Below are 20733 nucleotides of genomic sequence, written 5' to 3'. Positions count from 1 at the left end.
CAGATAAAGGATTTTTACAGGCTGCTGCAGTTCTTCTGGCCACCCGCACACACCTTGCCTTCTTGGAGCCTGCTTAGAGCACAGGAACAGTCATGCTGGATCATCATTAGGCCTCTTGCTTCCAGTGAAAGTCTTACTGAAAGATCAGGTTATAACTTGTCATCAGCATTACACTGAAGTTCATTTAAATGACTCACAGCAGCATCTAATTACACATGCTTGAGGAAAAACACACCAAAGAGGAACGACAATGAGGAGAGAAGGAAGAGTGCCAAGTTAGCACGACGGGCAGCATACAGCAAAAATAAATAAATAATTTATGCAGTTTTATATAATTTTTGATTACATAAGCAGAAAGTAAAAAAGGCACTTTAAATAATTTTATGCTGGAATGCAACATTAATATTCATCTAGTTCACCTAGTATCAATACTTATCCAATTAATGTTTAATAAAGAGCGAACATTCTCAAAATTGGCTGTTGCGGTATATTGGACATTTAAAAAAAAAAAAAAAGCCAAAATGAAACTATCATAAAATCAGTAATAATCCTCTTCTAATCTTTCTGCTCTCAAGGAAAAATCTACACTTTTCTCAACAGTAAGCCAGTCATGCTCTCACTCGGCAATGAAAAGGCCTTAGTCTTGAACGCAGTGTACCGCAGCCAGATCAGCACATTGTTCAAGCCGACAGCAAAATTGGAGCCTGCTTACGGTAAATGTGTGTTAAAACACACATTTGTGTATGTGTGTGTGTGGCGGCTTTTGAGTAAAGTCTGTCTTGTAGTGAACTCCAGTGACATACAGCACTCCATTTATGTACAGTCTGATTTAAGGGAGGCAGATGACATTTATTCAAAACTTACAAGGTTTCTACTTTTCTCACTAACCGCATGGCTTCTCACTCATGCTCCTTGGCATTCACAGCACGTTCAAGGATTCTCGCCAACAGCAAAAAAGTAAAGCATTTAAAGCGACGGCAAGGGGGTCAAAAAAAAAAAAATGAAGACCACCGATGGAAAAAAAAGGATCGCTTGGCAAGGAGAAAGACGCAGAGTGAACCAATTGAGATGACTCACATGGCAATGACCAAAATCAGGAGGGGACCTCATTGCCCTGTCTGCGGAGCACATGGAGTCATGGAGACGTAGAGTGAAAGTCGGAGAAGTATTTTAAGACATCTGGCAACATCACCACTGTGTACATTACAGACTGCAGATCCAGAATAGCCACAGCAGCTCTCAACTCTGTCCTAGTTTGGACTCTTTGGTGGAATGCTGTATGCTAATGAGACACAAGCTCTCCACCTCATAAAATGTCATGGCGGGCCACATGAGACGCGAGCGGCACAGAACCAGTTGTACTGCTGCGGTCATAAATTCCATGAGAGAAAATACACACTGACTCAGCACACAGAGTGGTGGGGGGTTGGGGAAGAGGGAGAGAGAAAAAGAGGGGGGGGGGGCAGCGAGAGCAAAAATGTGGGCCAGACAGCAGACAGGAAAAGGATAGAGAGATAAACGTGAATCACAGTGTCATGCTTCAAGGAGGGATAGAGAGAGAGAGAGAGAGAGAGAGAGAGAGAGAGAGAGAGAGAGAGAGAGAGAGAGAGAGAAATGACTATAATAAGGCATGAGGAGGAAGAGAATTCCAGGGTATATGAGTCTATTGTTATTTCACTCCAAGTTCTGCAAGTGAAATACTAAGCTCATGCAGCAATAAATAAACAAACTTTTAAGATGATCAATAAAAGACAGAGCACTTACCAAGCAATTCACGAGAGGTGCGATTTCTCTCTTATTTTGTCTCCTGTAGGGCATTTCTGCACCCTGACGTGCAACACCTCCACTGGAAAAGGCATCACTACTACAGGCATCACTTTCCCGCCATCATTTTCTGAAACATGACGACAGAACATAAATGACGGAAACCAAACTTTTGAAACAGTGAAGGAAAAAAAAAAAAAAACATTTTCTGTATTTACATAATTCCAATGCCGACACCGGTTCCACGTGAATGAGTTGAGTAACGTTATAGTTTCAGCACATGATCTGGGTGTTTACTTTCACAACCATGAATAAAACCACATACTGAGCTCACAGCTGAGATGAGAATCAAACCTACAACACACTCCTTAACCACTGTGATGTTCTCCCATGAATGTTTTAATCCCCTAAATTTAGGAAAGGAAAAATACAAGAAAAGGAAAAATAACAGAAAAAGGAAAAGGAAAAATAACAGAAAATACAAGCATGATAGACAACGATCTATCTGTGATTGGGAACTACCACCGATTGGCCACCTAGTACCTGTACCAGCCCACCCTAATATAATTGGCTGAAACTGGCCCGGGTCAACATCCTCATGACCTTTCCCAAATTGGTTCATGTTAATCCTACATCATCACGCTCACTCTACATCATTCAGTCACAGTGTTTAAATGAAGTTTAGCATAAACGCTAAAATGTAATGTTAACTCTTATTAAATCTCACTGACCACAGCATTTACAAAGGTTTGCCGTTTTGATGGTCAAAGTTGCTCCTGAGTGACGGAGCAGAAAAACATTTGCCAGAGATTGCAAATTTGAATCATGGTGGTGCGACTGACTGGCAGGAAATGGAGTCCAATTTCCCTTTTCCACCAGAAAGACCCGGGTGCTGGTTCAAAGTTGGTTTCACTGGCGATACTACTAAGAACCGGTTTGCCTTTCCATGGGCTAGAGAGCCATCACAGAACAAAGTCACGTTTCCCAGCAACGTTAGCGTAGCAGCGGGAAACACAAACATCAACAATGGTGGATGTTGCTTTACCGTTAATGCTCATGGCTTTGTGAGCCTTCATTGGCATCCAAATGTGGCGAATCCAACGTGTACGTGCAGCTCCGTGTAATTTGTATAAACGGAGGTTGTAATTGAGAAAGTACGTAACGTTATTTTATCATTAACACAGAAAAAAGTTAGCCTTAGCATGTAGCTAACTACAATCATGTGTGCTGATAATTGATCATATTGCGGTAAAGTAAAAGTGTATTAAACATTAGTATACTTAAGCTACATTATCAAATGTGCTAACAGTAGCCCCCCCCTCAGCCCCGCCCCCAGTCCCTGATGCAAGCGGTTCTCAACTCTAAACCCTCTGGTTCAGAGCCATTGCTTTGGGTGTCGAAAAAGAAATAACTGATTTTAAAATTAGGCTCTGGCTCTGAACCAGCACTCAAACTGCCTCAGTGGAAAAGCACAAGAGAGTTTCTGTCCCTGCTAACTGGGTAACTGTCCCTGCTAACTGGGTAAGAAGGATGTTTCTCCTCTGTCCAACGCAGACACACAGTGGACTGTGAGCTTGCGTATGCAGAAGAGGCACAAGTCCTGTTACACAGCAAGAAATGTAACTTCTGTGCTTAGCTGAATTCATGTGTTTAGGAGGAAGCATGTGTTAGTCCTGGTAGCCATTTTATGAACGAGAAAGCTGTCTGGTGGTTTGAAACGGGCCAAGAACAAATGAAGATACGAGAAATCCAAAATAGCTCAAATTTAAAGCAATTTTTTTTAATTACACCAGAGAAATACATGACAGATTTCAGAGAAATTATGCTAGAAATTGTCGTCATACAAATTTTCCTCTGTTGGTTTCACACACCACTGTTTGTGATAAAGTGCCTCCAGAACTAACTGCCGAGTTAAAAGTCTTATCTTTATAAGGCCACAGAACGATTCCCTAAATTGGAGTGGTTTTGTCGGAGTTTAAGGCTCTCTAGTGGATTGGGGGTAAGAAGTAATCATGAAAGAAAAGCAACCCTTCCAATAGTTTTTATTTTAGTTGCGGTCTGTTAACACGCTGTTCACGCTTCCTGCTGCTTAACACGGAAAGGTCATTGTCAGCTATTTCCAACTCGGCTCCTATAAATCACAAAACTGTTGTTGATTAAACACAAGCTCAAGCTCTGTATTCATCATGACACTTATTTATGTCCATATATAAGCACAAATCTCAGTCAGTGCACAGTGTACGGTTCCCAAAAGAAAACGGATCAAAATCATATAGGACTGTGATGCAAAGTATCACAGTATTAGGAAATGGGCAGCCTTCTGTTCCACATCTGTCTGTCAGTTGCACGGACACCGACAGACTCTCTCACACTCACTCACACACACACACACACACACACACACACACAGGTGAAAGAATGCCCTGTTTTGGCATATGACAAACAGCACCACCATGCTATGCACATTATAAGCAGTAATTTCATGACTATATTCACACATCACTTACTACTATAGCGGTCATATTTGAGCAGCCAGCGTTAATACACATTTAGCCAGCATGCTGCTCGGTGTCTGTGTCCATGTGCCTGACCACAGCAACTGGTTACTCTGGTCCGAAAATCCTTTAACAAACGTGCATAGTGTAAACGGTTCTGTTACAACCTCCACTGGTTGCAATCACCTCAACACAACGAGCCAGCTGACACTAAACGGTGCACATCATATGGCTCTTTGTTATGTTAATTAAGGGATTAATGCTCCCGAAGCTGAAAAATCCGTCCATCTGACCAGCTACCAGCTGATAACGCGCTGAGCTGCAAACATTCTTTAATGAAGGTAGGTGGTGTTGGTAAAAAAAAAAAAAAAAAAAAAAAAAAAAGAGATTATCCAACATAGACATTTTTGTTCTATGTGTCAACTATCTACATCTTCTAGATCCGCTATCAAAATACAAGGTCAACAATGACAATTACGGTAGCAGGCATTTAATTACGAGGACTTATTCATGAAAATTGTAAAGAAAGTTCTTAAAAATGTTGGTGTTACCCCATAAAATTAGAGAAGATCTTAGTAAAGATAAAAGTTCTCCATAAAGCATCTAAACCTTTAGAGGATCTCAAAAGGTCTTAAGAGTAGTGAGGAGGACTTTTAAGAGACTTCAGAGTTTCTTTAGCAGAGAGGAAAATGGCCAAAGAGGGAGAAGAAACGTATTGTATACAATGTTTAATAATGACAGTTAATGACAATTAGTTCATAATAATTATAGAATTTCTGTGTTGTGTCCGAGATGTTTACATTAACATTAATGACATTTATAACATACAGATGTTAGATCATATCCAATACGATCGGTCACCAACGTAATCCCTACACCATATAACCTCTAATATCTTAACATAGAGACAAAGTGAAGGCTTATTATACACCATATTTAATGGTAAGGTCGCCGTTGTTTGAGAAACGCTTCAAAAAACTGAGTCGGGCCAACAAACAAAACAAATACAAAACTAACGTGTAGCCAAATGAGCAGAAAGGGGCGCGTCTTGTCAATATGGGCGGAGAGAGTGTTCAGTGCGCATGTGTGACGTTAGCAGAAAGCGGTTTTAACATCGACATGGAGGATAAAAAACAAAGAAAGAAAGAGAAGAAAGGCTTACAATAAGGCAAGGCAAGTAGGACGTGTTAATATAGGATCAGCTTTCCAGTGCTGGAGAGAACTGAAGGAGCAGGAAGTTGGCCACATTTTCACAGATTGGAGTTTCCCGAGTCAATAACTCCTGAGCTAAACACTGTTACTACACAAATAACACCTCTTTTCTATTTTAGTAATGTAGAGAGGCAGCTACAACCGTGTTTTGTGTAGTAACAGCGTTTAGCTCAGGAGTTATCAACTTTACTTAAGACGCAGAGGCGCGTTTTTCCTTCTCGATAGGTGAGTAACGTTGGTTTTGCTTTGTTACACAGAACTAATATATGCCTTTGTCCTTTACATGATTATGCTTGTGTGTCATTTTTGCTTGTTTGTTTATCTGCAATCGTATTGTTCTTCCCTTCAGCTATGATAAAGACACATTTCTTTCCATTAGTTGCCTGGGTTACGTATGTATGTGTGGGCGGAGCTATCAATACAGGGGTGGGACCCATTTGGGTTAGGGGCGTGTTTGTTTTGGTGATTTTATATGTCAACATTGGCTTTCAAACAACGGATACCCTACCTTTAATTAAGAGTTTAAAGATACATTATGTATTTAAAAACATGTACAAGGTCAATTAAAATATTTTTTTTAAATCACCCTTCACCATTGATTTTTATTTAAATATTATTGTCTTAATCAGATATTAAGGATGCTGGAAAATTACAACCTGGCCATGTCACCCACTTGACCATCTTTTCCTGTGTATTATCAGCTTTTGTCCATGCACTGATCAAATAAAGCATTAAAAAAAAAAACAACACTCAATTATTCTCAAGAAAAAGCGTTGCACTAATTGTAATATGCACTTATCAGAAGATGGACTTCACAGAACCCGAGAAAAGTGTGCCGCCTCCCTCGACTTTCACACAGACATCAACTTCCATAAACATCTCTTTTGGCTCTCGTTCAGAGTTACAACACTTTGGGAATTCAGAAAGATTGTAGCTTTCATTGTAAGACCTTAAAGCTGGAACAAGACCTACTGAAAACCAAAAACAGCAGGCATCAATTCCAGGCAGAGAATTACAGTAGTTAATCCCAAGGGTTTGGGTATAAGTGACTATGACTGCACCACCCCTGTGCAGGATAAAGGCAGCGTATGCCTCAGCAAGCCAAAGTCATGTGCCATCTGGCACTGAGAATCCTGTACAACACCAGGCTCCAGGAAAAGTCCAAGTACTCTGGCAGGAGCTACTAGAGCCTCTCTATCCCTAGAGGTAAATCAGCTGTTACAAAAACACTCAGCTCTCTGGGTATAACACAATGGCCATCTGCTAGCTCTGTAACAGAAATAGAAGGCCGCTCCACCCAAGGGCAAATTTGATGGAACTTTGGCACATAAGGAGGGTAAATGCAAGGGGTTTTACTGTTCCGTGCGGAAGGAAAATGCACGAAAGAGAGGAAATAAAAAAAAAAGAATGAAACTGGTGTGTGTGTGTGTGTGCGCGTGCTTATCTAACTGGGTCAGAATAGATTGTAGTCACATCCTATCCAGAAATACTCTGGTAATTTGACACTGGTCTTTTAAAAGGAAGTTTCACACTTTTAAAATAAATTCAGTTAAGGGAAATTAAGGCATAGTGTCATCTCTTTCTCCGTACGCATTCGTTCTCTCTCTGACCAGGCTGCAGAGGGGCAGACAAAATGGCTCCCAACACAGGATGTCCTCACTTTATCAGTTTAGATCCATTAGTGACGTGATCGGACATAATTGATCTGGCCCACTCCGTCTCTTTTGAAGCATCCGGCCTCCAGAGTGCCTGATTGAGAGAGGAGCTGTGTGTTTAGGAGGCTGTTACAAGCTCAAGCCCAGTTCAAGTTCCTCTGGGCACTAATAAAGTGTGTAGTCTCCTGGTTCCTCCTGCTACACATGAAATGGAATAATGGCATTATATCAGGACAACTCTCACCTAAAGCACAATTTAGTTGAAAACATATCTGGGTTCGTTTCTTCAGGAGGTCTAGATGATGTCGCAAACAACACGGGAGTATGAAGGGTAAATGTTTTAGGACCGTACTAACAAAAGGCATAAAGACATTTATTGACGTGCAGAAATTTCTTCTCAGGCATTTGCAGTTCATTAATAATTCACACTTAAATTTGATTTTGTCTATAGGACACATTTGCTATCGGGGGTAAGGAAGGTGAAGTTTATTTGAATGTCCCATCAACCATTCTCACCTGTTACTTCTGCCAATAAACAAACAAACAAATAAATAAAAACAAATAATCGCTTTTATATCATTTTGACATATTGATAGACTGTAACTGATCAAACACCTCACATAATAGACAACATTACACAAGCCAAGGGCACTTGGTCTTGCTCAAGGGCACCTCAGTCGTGGTATTGCCGGCCCGAGACTCAAACCCACAACCTTAAGGTTAGGAGTCAAACTCTCTAACCATTAGGCCACGAACCACATAAATCTCAAGCTGATGTATACATTTTTGTCGATTCTACAACTCTGGTCCTTTCCTTTGCTCACTGCTCTACCTTGGTATGGGGATCTGCCCTGGCATATGTTCTGTAACAATGATGCCATTGCAAAAGGGAAATTAAACCCAGGGGTACCAGTGCAGCTCGCCCTTTATAGCCCCATCTGTTCCAAGAATGTTTGTGTCATTCAGCTGAACAGACCTCTCACCTATCTGGATCACACCCCCACCTCCAGTGAGGCTAAAAATCAGCAGGAGGCCATTTGGTACGCTTTACCAGAACTCTAGTGCCCGAAGTGTGTGAACTTTCATTTCCTTAATGGTTTGTTTGCTGGACAACTAAATCATTGCTTAAGGTATCAACAACAGGATTCAGAGTAATTACTGAGGTATTTATGTTACCACAAATGAGTTCCATCTCATAGAACATGGAGTTATCTTTAGCACAGTTACTGACATTCGAAGGTCTGACAGTAAATATATACGTTTGGATCAGGAAATGTAATTAACAAAAGAACTTCCATATTAAGTTCAGATGAACTTTAAGACTTGCTGCAGGATTAAATTTCACATTTGCGACATGACCGGCATGTTAAATAATTCAGGCATGGCTGTGTTGTGTCTATACGGGTATGTGAGTCTTGAAGAACATGAAGCTTTGTTGGCCAGCTCCCGCTCGCTCACACACACACACACACAGGTAAAAAGAGGACATCACACACATCCCAGGTCTAAGGAATAGAAGCATATAAAATTACAGCTGATGAAAAGCACAACCTCCTGGCTCGTTCGTTCAAAAGACAGACGAGCAGAAGAGACAGCGCACTTTAAATGACAGAAACCCGTAGCGATGGTATCACTTTCTCCAGATGGTGACCTATCTCCTCTCTCTTACGTGCAAAGACGGCCGGAGCGATTCAGCCATCTCTGGGGAGCTTTCTACAAAAGACGGCCGCCAGCAGCGAAGACTCGAGAGCACGTGAAAAGAAACAGCAATGTATTTCTCCTCAGCTCAAAGCTGTTAGTGTTCAGCGTGATGAGCAGCGACTGTGTCATAACCAGACTGACGATACGATCCGAGTGATTCATAAGACATAATGGAGCGTTTCCTTTCTTCGGTGATTAAAACTGAAGCATTCGCTTTGAAACAAAATTCCTTTTTTTGGCTACAGCAGATGTTGGTAAACAATGCTGTGTACATGAATGAATGACTTCATAAGCGTGTGACTCAGATGTTTGCCCACAAGTGAGGTGGATATTGAGATTGCTGGGGATTAAATAACATTGATACATGCTGTGACACTGCACTATTGTATCACAAAGATGATAATAGGTGAGGTTCATGGCTTACTCCTGTTTATTAACGCTTTCTTTCCTTGCTTTACTGAATCAGCTTACAAGCACATAAAGAAAAAGTGACTCACACTTACTGGATGTCAGATGTTTAATGCTCCTGGCACCGACTCTGTCCCTGTCACGGGTTTATATTAAATGAGGTCGTTCTAATACGATACAGTTTCTATAGTAACGCTTCATGTAATCAAAGGGCTAGTTTTAAACCTGGCATTATGAAAACATCATCACCGACCACTTATCAGACATCATACTTTTATCACTTCTGCAATTATTTTCTAAACAGAGATGTGAGGCAAATCCTCTCATCTGACTGTACGCACAGTTTCGATGTGAATCGTGCGGTCTGCTAAAGAACTGGACGAACGAATAAGAGACGAGAGGACGATTGAAGCCGTGAAAAGCAGCTGCTTTCGATACTGCTGTTATACAGCATGGTCTTTATTCATTACTCTCTCCTGGTCTTGCAATGATTTGATATATTCCAGCTAGGGAAATGATGCAGTGGAATTGGTCTGTCGTTGCTCTCTGGGACACATCGAGACACGTTCGCTTTCACACTACTAATGTGATGTGACCATATGCATGCCAGACCACCTCCTAATGTGGTTTGAGTGATGGGCTCACAGTACATCCTTGAGACAAGCTGTGTTTTTGTCTTATTCAAGAAAGAAAGCAAGAAAAAAAAAGACCAAAAAAACAAGAAATGTTTATTTTCCTATAATAGCAAACCCTGTTGTGTTTTAGTCCTTAATCCAAAATGTGTGTTGAGCAGATCACAAAGAGGTGATGAAACATATTGAGTCTCCTGTAAAGACAGGAGGCGGTGGTGGAAGTTAAAGGCACATTAAAGAACTTTAAGCTTACGCTTGGGCTTCAGCTCCAAAGTCCCTGAGAGCGGGTGGGTCAAGCTTTACATGTGTTAAGGGCAAACAAACACACCTGTTTACACAGCATGTGCTCACTACAGTACCCATTAACACGAGAGAGAGAGAGAGAGAGAGAGAGAGAGAGATTGACACATGTTTGAGTATCGTATCAGACCCACAGAGCAAGCACTAAGTTGTTGATGGCTGTTGCATCATTAAGATTTGACTTGCCTATTTTTTTTTTAGACATTAATTTAATTACTGTCTTACACTAATTACACTTAATTTTTTTACGTTTAATATCTCTTTATATAACCGAGTAGGCATGTATCATGTGTTACATTCTATAAATGACATGAACTGGGATGAACTGAAGCAAGTGACAGGGGGGGAAGTGAGAGAGAGAGAGAGAGAGAGAGAGAGAGAGAGAGAGAGAGAGAGAGAGAGAGAGAGAGAGAGAGAGAGAGTGAGAGTGAGAGTGAGAGTGAGAGAAAGAAAGTGAAAGAGACAGAGAGTGAGACAGAGAGAGAGAGAGAGAGAGAGAGAGAGTGTGAGAGAGAGAGAGAGAGAGAGAGAGAGAGAGAGAGAGAGAGAGACAGAGACAGAGACAGAGACAGGGAGAGAGACAGAGAGAGAAGGTAACACCAGGTCACTGCAGGAACAAAGGTTCATATATCTCCAGGCCTTGTTCCTGTGAACAATCCATGGTTTTCTGAAGTCTTAAGTTTGCTGATTCAGTTTCAGATGTTGTTTTTTTAAGTTACTACAAGAGAATGTTACATAAACACTTACGGAAAGAGACTCCAGTGTCAGTGCTTCTTAAGGGGTCAGATGTACAGCTGTTATTAGGAGAAGATCAAGCGAGAGCTGAATGTTGACGAGCGATTGACTCCAGCTGCTAGAACGTAAGCGGTATCCAGGACTAAATCTTTAAACGGTGGTTTTTGTCCGCACACTGTAACGATGCACGCTATAAATAAAGCTGTAGTAAGATGATAAAGTGTAGGAAAATAATCCTATAACTACACATCAAAGCCAAACCCAACCATCCATTTGTTTATTATTTTTCTACTAGTTATTTGCATAATAATAGATTTAACACACAACATATAATGCTGTATTCAGGACAGTAATGAACTATTTTTATTTTAAAAACACTATACAGCTTGTGTGAGTGAGGAAATGTTCGTAAGGAAGATTGTACAGGTTGCAGAGCGCAAAAGGCTTTCTTTCTTAACGGCCAGTTTTCATCTTTAGCACAGATCACTCGATATAAGCACGCCACATCCTACTGAGAACATGAAACAAAAACAAAACAGGCCAAAGGTCTCAGATGTTGGCAGTTTAAAAGAAGAGAAAACAGATTGTCACACAGAAGCTTTACAGAAGCTTGCATGCTGGAGCGATAGAATGGTTTAAAGACGGCTTTCAGGATGGAGACTAGTGACGCAGAGTTTAGGGAAATCTGACAGAAAGCTTATATAAGAATCTCAATCGTGAACATATTATGAGTTTAAATCGTGATGATTCCGTGGCAAAAACTGCCCATGCTCTCTGAGTATTATCTCTCCCCTGTCAAGCAGCAACACTAACCAGTCAAGGGCATCTGTATGGTCAGATATCAAACCAGGGACTCTCAAGCTGCTAGTCAGGGAAAAATCAGACATTTATGAGAATGATTTACATTAGACTTTCATTCATTTTAATTTTAATACGTCTCTATGGTCTGATTAGGAACAACATGACTTGAAACAAGGACATATGCGTTTATTCTCCTTGTCACACTTAATGCAGATGTCTCCTCTGTCCACAGTTTTGGAGTTTAGGCATTCACGAATCACTGGAGGTTAAGCATTAAAAGGGGATTGTCGTCCTGGTCAAATCAATGTAGCTGACATGAAGAACACAGCTACAGCCAATATTGAAGAGAATGACAGGATAGAAAAATTACATATTTGAAACCCGATCATAAAAAGCCAAAGCACACAGAAAGAGACAGGTATAACACCCCCAACTCCAACCTCCATATACACTGTCACGATCATTAAGCTTGACACAAACATCATCCTGTACGCTCGATTCAACACCCACGCTTTTCTAATCAAAGCTACAGCAGTCTTGCCGCCATCCCAATCACCTCCCTCATCACCACCGGCTGCCAAAGACGTCCCTCAGACAGTGAATGATGGTGTCTACACTCTCTACACACAGCATCCAAACAGCACTAACCAGACTCGACACATTTAGACGCTCCATCCTCCCCGTTGACCCTAGGTCACCCCGGATGACCTTTTCTTCCACATGACTCGCTGAAGACCTTGACCTCGGTTGGAGATCCTAATCAAAAAAAAGCAGGCCTTGACTCCACACGAGCCACAATGGATTTTAAACACAACCAACATTAGTGTACATGACAAAGTGGAAAATTGAAAAATTTGAATTTCTCCCTTCCAGATAAATTAAGTATGAGGCAGAGAGATGATGTGGTCCAATGGTTCTTCAGTTCCCCACTCTAACCTGCAATTAGTGCTCATTCCTGCTTGATGTGCAAAAGTGGAAGTATATATATATATATATATATATATATATATATAGATATATAGATATATATATATCTATATATATATACACTGTGCATTAAATGTGTAAAGAAAGAAAAATAAAGCTTGGAAGGATGCAAGTGCCGGAAGGAGCTAAATTGCTTTGCTAGTTTGCAAGCACATAATATATTAAGCAACCAATCTACATCTTTAGTGCTTTGTGTAATTGGTGTTTAATTCCTGAGCTGCTTAGATGCTGTACATAGCTACCACCATGTCTCACTGGAACTTGACCCACAAGAGACACAAGTGACTAGTGGCCTGCTTGTGTGGACATATGCTTAGGTAAGAGATGTATGGCATCAAGCGACAAAGCGTGATGAGTCTTTAGTAATTAGGGGCCCAGATTTGTCAAGGTTCATCAATAAGATTTCACAGTGGAGGTGACATCACGCTTCACATCATGAGAAGGAAGCAGGCTGCAGGTCATGACCTGTGCAGAAGGACTCGGCTTTGTAAAGCCTGCTTAAATCTCTGTGGTTAATTATAGCCTAACTTCGAGGGAATATTTTTTAAGGTTAATACTCACACGGACGCATGTCATAAAGGGCTGCTGTGACAGCCATAACTGAAGTATTATCATCACACAGGCATAATTATAACTCAGTTTATGACCTGTGTCTCCTATTTATGGTTTTTTGAATGTTGCTCTTGGGTTTGTAACAAAATGGCTGAATAAAAAAATATATATATCACACACATTGGTCAGTGCATTTTTACACTGGCAAACATTTGAACATACATGTCTTTTATTTAACACGTGTGCCATAAAACAAACAATGCAGCATAATAATATAAGACACTTGCAACAAGATGCAATGAGATGACAACAAAAAATAAGCATTTTACATGGAGGCTACATGCTAACTGTGCAAAACAACCTCAACTCCGTTTAAAAAGACTTTTTACTCATTGCACCATGTTTGATGACTATTTAAAACAAGTCTCCCTCACACACACACACACACCAACACGAGCAAACAAGGCCAATTGTTTATATTTAGGTTGTTTATGTTTAGCTAAAAAGCAACAACAAAAGCCAAAGCTGTCGCTTTACAAACAAACTACAGATTATACTCACCGTTTTCACTCTCACAAGAGCAACACAACACTGTGTCCGCATTTCTGGTATCCCGTGCTGCCTATTTTCCCCAGGCGATGGGCTGCGTTAATTAGCGCTGCTAAATCTCGTCTTCTTTCGTCCATGTGCTCTTCAACGCACGGACGCGAGCGCGCACGCACGCACGCACTCGCACAAACACACACACGCAGACGCACCCAGTACGCGCACACTCGAGCGCGCATACAGTACGCGCTCAGCCGCAGAGACCTGGTGTCGATTTGTGTGATGATTTAAGTGTGTTACTTTTGTGTATGCAGTGGGCAGAGGGTCAGTATGAAGCAATATGAACACTCTTTATTAAGGCATTATTATTATTATTATTATTATTATTATTATTGTTGTTGTTGTTGTTGTTGTTGTTGTTGTTGTTGTTATTATTTATTGTTATTACTATTATTATTATTATTATTATTATTATTATTATTATTATTATTATTATTACTACTACTATTACTATCATTCTTCCTCCGCTTATTATTATTATTAGTAGTAGTAGTAGTAGTAGTAGTAGTAGTAGTAGTAGTAGTAGTAGTAGTAGTACAACAAAACCCCAAATCAATTATCTGTGGATGATTGTATTTCCTCAGGTTCTAGCCTGGTTACTGTTTGTTACCAGTTTTATAACTTGTCCCCATGTTTCACTTTCCTGCACTTTCCTCCGAAAAGCATGCAACTGAGTGATTGGTTACTGTAAATTGGCCTGAAGTATGTGTATGTGTATGTGTGTGTGAGTGTGTAGGTGTGTGTGATTGGTGTATCCAGACCAGGATAAAAAAAATCTACTGTAGATGAAGATTTCTTTATTGTCCACTGCCAAGGATAGTCAACATGTATAATTTCTTCCCCACAACAATTCAATTCGATTCGATTCAGTTTTATTTGTTTAGTGCTTTTAACAATGGCCAACACTTGAGATGTAATGAGGAAGAATGCTTGAGAGGAACCAGACACAAAAGGGAACCATCCTCCTTTGGGTGACAACAGAAAGTATGATTATAAATCATTAGAAACTCCAGAGAGTGTGAATTAGCATAAACGTCCTCGATTATAAATAATGCCCTTTCTACAGTTATGTGGAGTTATGTAACCAGGAGTTTCTGAACAACTCATAAATCACAAACCAACAATTTTTAAACCTACCCTGGTGACTGTTTTGTACTTAAACAGTACTCATTATTTGGAGGCATAAAGCGGGGTTTTTCTTCAGATCTAGGCAGATTTTTTGTTGTCTATGTTTTTGTAGCTTGTTAGTTGACTAACACATGTTGATTAGGTGCGTGCCTTTTAGTTCCCAATCGGAATCCTACTGTGATACGGTTAGAAACATCATCTTAGAGAAATCATTTAAGATGGCTGCAGATTATTGTATTGCCCCAACTGAGACTGGGAACTCATTAAACTTACCAGCACTTACCCCATTAATAATTGTATGATTTGTGTTGTTGTTTTGTTTTACAGACAAAAAAACCCCATTACAATTCATTCTTTTAGTTATATTCAATATTCAATAAGACTACCACTCTAATACACTATATGTTTCTTGGACATCTGACCATCACGCTCATACATCCCTGTTAAACATTAAATTCCAGATTTAGCCTCACTTTCTGGCATAATAACCTCCACTCTTTTGGGAAGGCTTTCGACAAGATGTTAGAGTGGCTGTGGGGATTTGTGTTCATTGATGTTTGGTGACAAGTTCTGAGATTCAGCTGGTGTTCCGCCTCATCCAAAAGGTGTCCATTGGGTTTGAGGTCAAAGATCTGTGCAGGACCCTCGATTTCTTCCACTCGTACTTTGACAATGTTTACCTGGAGTTTTGTGCACAGAGGCATCTTCATGCTGGAACATGTTTGAGCCTCTTATTTTCAATTTTGCACTTCCAACTTTCTGGACACAAGAACCAGGTATCTTCTCTCTGGGAAGAATTCATGTGGATGTGATTGTCAGGTGTCACCAAACCTTGGGCCTTATAGTACTCAAGGTTTGCCAAATTAAGGTTAACTATGACCTCAAATGACATCCTGTAGAGTTCTGGAAGTTTCTAGAAGTACCTACTTCCTCTTGAAATTGCACGCGAGAGAAACACTTATACGCCGGAGTCATTTTATAGTGATTTGATAGGGATTTTCCAATGAGTAAAAGACAAGTGGAGAATAAAATCGTATAAGCCTTCTCACAAGTCAAATCATACGAGAAGGTAAATGGATTGATGGTGTTTAAAGAAGTCTTTACTCTTATGTATAATGAAATTCAACAAAATCCCTCTAACTTCTAAGTCACACAACATTTATAATGGACTGGATTTAATCTAATTTTGCAGTTTAAAAGTAAACGTAAATAAATAGTCTGTGTGAATTTCAGTTCCTTGGCCGAGTGCTTTTGGTACCTTTGGATATACAGTTAGACAAATGACCAGTAAAGTGTTCTTTACTCTGGTGATCAACAGGTCAGAGCCTTTAAAAGGGTTCACCACTTAATGACAACCTAATACTAATGAGTGTATAGATTTTTTTTTTTTTAAGCAAAACTCTCCACCTAAATGCACCCACTTTGATTTTATAGCGAGAAACCTGATGAGCCTACATTCAGTACACACAGACAGGGTAAAGTCTCTTGAACTGAAGAGGAATCATTAGATGTTTATTTATTGCATGATATAATCAATGGCTATCAATGGCCTACTTTATCATTTCTTTTAACCTCCACTGTGCTGTTAATGCAAAATTACCCTTAAACAGCACTGCAGGGGCATTTAAAATTACACAATGTACTTGTGAAATAGCCATTTTGCTGACTAGGTGTATTCACTGCAAAAGTAAATCTTAGTTAAATCCTTCTACACACACTGCTTTTAAATGCACTATAGGCTCATGAGAACCAATTTAAAATTTAATTTCACAACTAAAGTTGCAAAGTAGAGCCTTGCAGTATTTAGAACTGTTTCATACAGATAGCAGTACGAGGACAAACGTGTTTAGTCATACAGTGGATTGCAGCGCACATGTCTGTAGGCATTAACGCTTTTCTTGCTCATTAAACTATTTAAAGTGTATTAGAAGTGTGACTCAAAGCAAGAACGTTTGGTGCAAATATAATTTATGGAATACACCCATGTGTTTAAAAAAAAAAAAAAAATTAACTCAGAACAAAGCTCACTGTAGCACTGACATGGCTAGCAGCTATTCAGAGTTGTGTATAAACGGATTCTAACCCCTAGGATACGCCATAAACGTAACAAGCGTTCTTGGTATAAAAAAAAAATATAAAAAAAATGGTCAGACGCTGCAGAAAAGCACTTGGTGGTGTAAAACCACTGGAGCTTTCAGAGGACTCTTACAGAGCTTAGCTTTAAGGTTTGTCATGTAAACCATTCTGACTCAATCAAATTATGGCTCAATATGCTACTTTGTTATAAAGCTAAACTAAACAGTTTGTAAGTAACAGAGGCATTACATGACCAGCTCAAGTCACTGGTCGGAATTTGTTTCACTCCCCATCCCAGTGCAAAGCTTCTGTAACTCCAGCTGTTATATTTCAATCAAACTTAATCATGGTTGACAGCCTGGAAACGGTGACAAGCGACTCATTGTCAGTTTGTTTAACAATTTAAAAAAAAAAAAAAGGGCACAATAACAGCGATGCTTCATGCAGCACCAAGAGTTGACCATAGAAAGAAAGACTGTACGAGTCAAATCTAATCAAATGCAATTTATAAAGAAACATTTATGATTGACAAATTAACAGCATCTTAATAACGACATCTGTACAAAAATTTACAAAAAAAACCCAACGCATTAAGTTAAGACCAACAGCGAGTGGTGCAGCTGTCCGTCGCTAAATATAAAATTAAATACAAATCTGAGACCACAAGTCAGTGAGGTGGTGTAAGTGATGGTGTGCAGCAGAGTCCAGAGTCAGAGCAGCACCATCACAAGGGCTTTAGGAGGTAAAGTCCCAGTCCAGAGCTGCTCAGGAGCTGCTCAGAGCTTCCAGTCTCCTTTTTAAGTGCTCACACTTTTTCCTGAGCTGCTCTTTAGAGTGCAAGAGTTTTCTCTCTTCAGTCTGCAGCCCCACAATGAACTCCGTGGCCTTTTTTAAGATGACCACTTTGGCCGCCTTCTCGTTGTTGGCGACTGCCGGGACCTCGTCACGCAGGGCGAAGAAGCTGAGCTTGAGCTCGTTGCGCCGCTGCCGCTCCAACACGTTGTGAGTCCGCCGTTTGTCGTTGTCCTCAGAGTCCGAAGCTTTGGGACTCGCGCATTTGCGGGTTTGTCGGTGCGTCCGCGCGCCGCCGCCGTGATCAAAGCGGAGCCTCTTGACAGCAGGCTGCTCGGTCCGCGTGCACGGCTGCGCCGCGTAGTTGTGCTGCTGGCTGGTCACGTGACACCGCTTCAGCACCACGGGGCTGGATTCGCACTTCTTGGCCGACTTTCTTTTCTCTACAGTCACGACATCGATCTCCTCCTCATCCTCGTCATCCTCCTCGTCGTCATCTATAGCGGAAAGGGGGAAAAAAAAAAAAAAAAGCTTCGTCAAACCCCGAGACAGGCACTTTAGAGCCACACCCACTCCGGCAAACGCCTCAATTCCCCTTCTTTTATCGACAGAAGCGCCTTAGAGCAGCAAGCCACGCCCCCTGCACGAGCTCTAGCGCTTTAACGGTCACAAACGGCAACTAACGGACTTTAACATTTCAAACATGGAGAAAAAACAAAGCGCAAGTAAAATAATGTTAATCAGGACTCTTACCGGATTCACTGTCGCTGCTGCTACTGCTGCTGTTGGGCGGAGTGTCCATCAGAGAGCTCTCACACTCCTTACTCAACTTCACACACTCCGTCAGAGGATACGGAAACACCACCGACGGGTCTATACAGTCTGAAACGGAGTTCACATTAACGTCCTGTAGGTAGCCGGCATTCGAGTCCGAGTCCTCAGAGGATTCGCTTTTGGGAGTCGATTCTTTCCGGGCGGCTCTGAGGGAAGCGAGCCGCTCTGACACCACTCTCTCCAGCTTCGCCGCCGCGGAGAAGCCGCTCCACATGCAGTCCTGAATAATGATGGACTTCAGTAAAGACTGCGACGAATCCGAATCGCAAATGAAGCTCTGATTCACCGCGTCGTCCCCGAGGAACTCCGTCACCATCTCCAGCTGATCGGCGGTGGAGGGGAAGGAGCTGGAGAAGGACGAGCGCCGGCTCGGGGACAGCGGAGGTGTCGGAAGGAGCTCGAACTTCTTCCAGATGTCCTCACTGGGAGCCGGAGGCTGGCCATGTTGTTGGCTGTAGAAGTCCTCCTCCTCAGTGTCGAAGTAGAAGTAGGGCTGGTACGAGTCGTAGTCGTAGTCGTAGTTCTTACTGGCCACGTTCAGCGGCATGATGACTGCCTTTAGGGGGGGAAGGAGGGAAAGTGTCAGTTAAAAATCATACACAACTACTACAAGGTCATGTTCACCTCAGAGAGACAGACAAAACCCCATCATCATGTTCATCAATCTAATCTACATAGAGAGATTCACCCATAAAACTGACCGCACAGAACATGCTGCCCGGACACACGTAACATGCCGCCTGAACACACACACGCCCCTGTAACATGCTGCCTGAACACACACACGCCCCTGTAACATGCTGCCTGAACACACACACACACACACACACACACCACTATAACATGCTGCCTGAACACACGCAACATAATGGTGCCTGGACGAACACACACCACACGCTGTGTGAACACACATTAACATGTCTGAACACACACACACACACACTGTCAACTCACAGAACTGTTTAAAAAAAGACATTTGCTCACAGCTAATGTAATGTTCTACAAACAAACCTAGTTAACCATCGACTACAAACAATGACAAAACGTTAAAAACAGCCAAACTTGTCTTAAGCAGTTAAAATGAGACACACACACACACACACACACACACACACACACACACACACACACACACACACACACACACACGCACACAGGACCGGGGTGTGATGCACTCACCGGAGAAGAGAGTGTGTGTGAGGAAAAAACTATAAAAATCGGATCTTCACACAAAGTCCCGGTTTAGTGAAAATAATCCCAAATTCCCGGTTAGTGTCGAGCTCCTGTTTTAAACCGCACAGCGTGTCTTTATTACAGCAGAGCGCCGTGATTTCCTCCCGCCGGTCAACATTCACTGCAAAAACTCCAGCAGCTCAACGGCGCCTTTTAATCCTACGGAGGGTTTTTTTTACCTCCTGTATCAATGCGCCACGGTGGTCGTTTCCCGCCAAATACTCAATGCGTAGTAAAGCAAATTAAGAAACAAATCGTGCTTTCTGTCATCCGTATTTCTGAATATAAATCACCAAACCGTATTAGACAAACGCTTTCGGTTTGTGTAATCGTGTAGGTTCAGTATAATGCGTTATAGATGAGACTAGTTTCTATCGCGGAGGTGTAAGTGCGTATCGTGTCCAGGGGCGGAGCAAAACTACGCGTTGTAACTGGGGGCAACAGTGACAGCGGTACCATAACAGAGCCAATGTCAGCAAACACTCTGACAATATTCTGACATTTAATAAGAAAAAAGTGAGAACATTTTCTTAAACTAATGTATCACCTACGCGGTTATGATACCAAATCTACCCATATGACGTCTTCTGAAAAAAATAAAAATATAAAAAAGTGGTGTATTATACGATCTGTTCATATCAACATGTATAATCAGGACTGTGTCATACAAATGGTCTGATATAAAAATGAGTGAATCTTATGCTAGTGATAAGATTACAGTCACGTTACCTCAGCTTAGGTTGAAGGAGATGAGTGATGTTTTGTGTGGACAGCGGTTAAGATTGCCCTCTAGCGGATGGTTATTGTTATGACTGATATCGG

At 41.2% G+C, this 20733-nt stretch overlaps 1 protein-coding gene and 1 long non-coding RNA gene across 2 annotated transcripts in view; both read right to left on the bottom strand.

The window, feature by feature from the left end:
• Window positions 1-14006, bottom strand: part of LOC113657361 — a 114482-nt gene extending 100476 nt beyond the window's left edge. Inside the window, exons 1-2 of the long non-coding RNA XR_003444157.2 lie at window positions 13804-14006; window positions 1765-1894 (exon numbers count right to left, since the gene is read on the bottom strand). This is a non-coding gene — a long non-coding RNA (uncharacterized LOC113657361). The remainder of the gene's footprint in view (window positions 1-1764; window positions 1895-13803) is intronic.
• A 3535-nt stretch (window positions 14007-17541) lies between these two features.
• On the bottom strand, window positions 17542-20049 carry mycb (MYC proto-oncogene, bHLH transcription factor b). Its single transcript, XM_027169509.2, has 3 exons — window positions 19858-20049; window positions 18598-19234; window positions 17542-18341 (listed from the first exon to the last, which is right to left on the bottom strand). The coding sequence occupies exons 2-3, from the start codon at window positions 19223-19225 to the stop codon at window positions 17818-17820; spliced, it is 1152 nt and encodes a 383-aa protein (XP_027025310.1). The 5' UTR covers window positions 19226-19234; window positions 19858-20049; the 3' UTR covers window positions 17542-17817.
• Window positions 20050-20733: the final 684 nt, after the last annotated feature.

This window comes from Tachysurus fulvidraco, chromosome 1 (genome assembly GCF_022655615.1).
Source record: "Tachysurus fulvidraco isolate hzauxx_2018 chromosome 1, HZAU_PFXX_2.0, whole genome shotgun sequence".
Taxonomy (NCBI): domain Eukaryota; kingdom Metazoa; phylum Chordata; class Actinopteri; order Siluriformes; family Bagridae; genus Tachysurus; species Tachysurus fulvidraco.
This window is presented reverse-complemented; position numbering and strand designations above follow the sequence as displayed.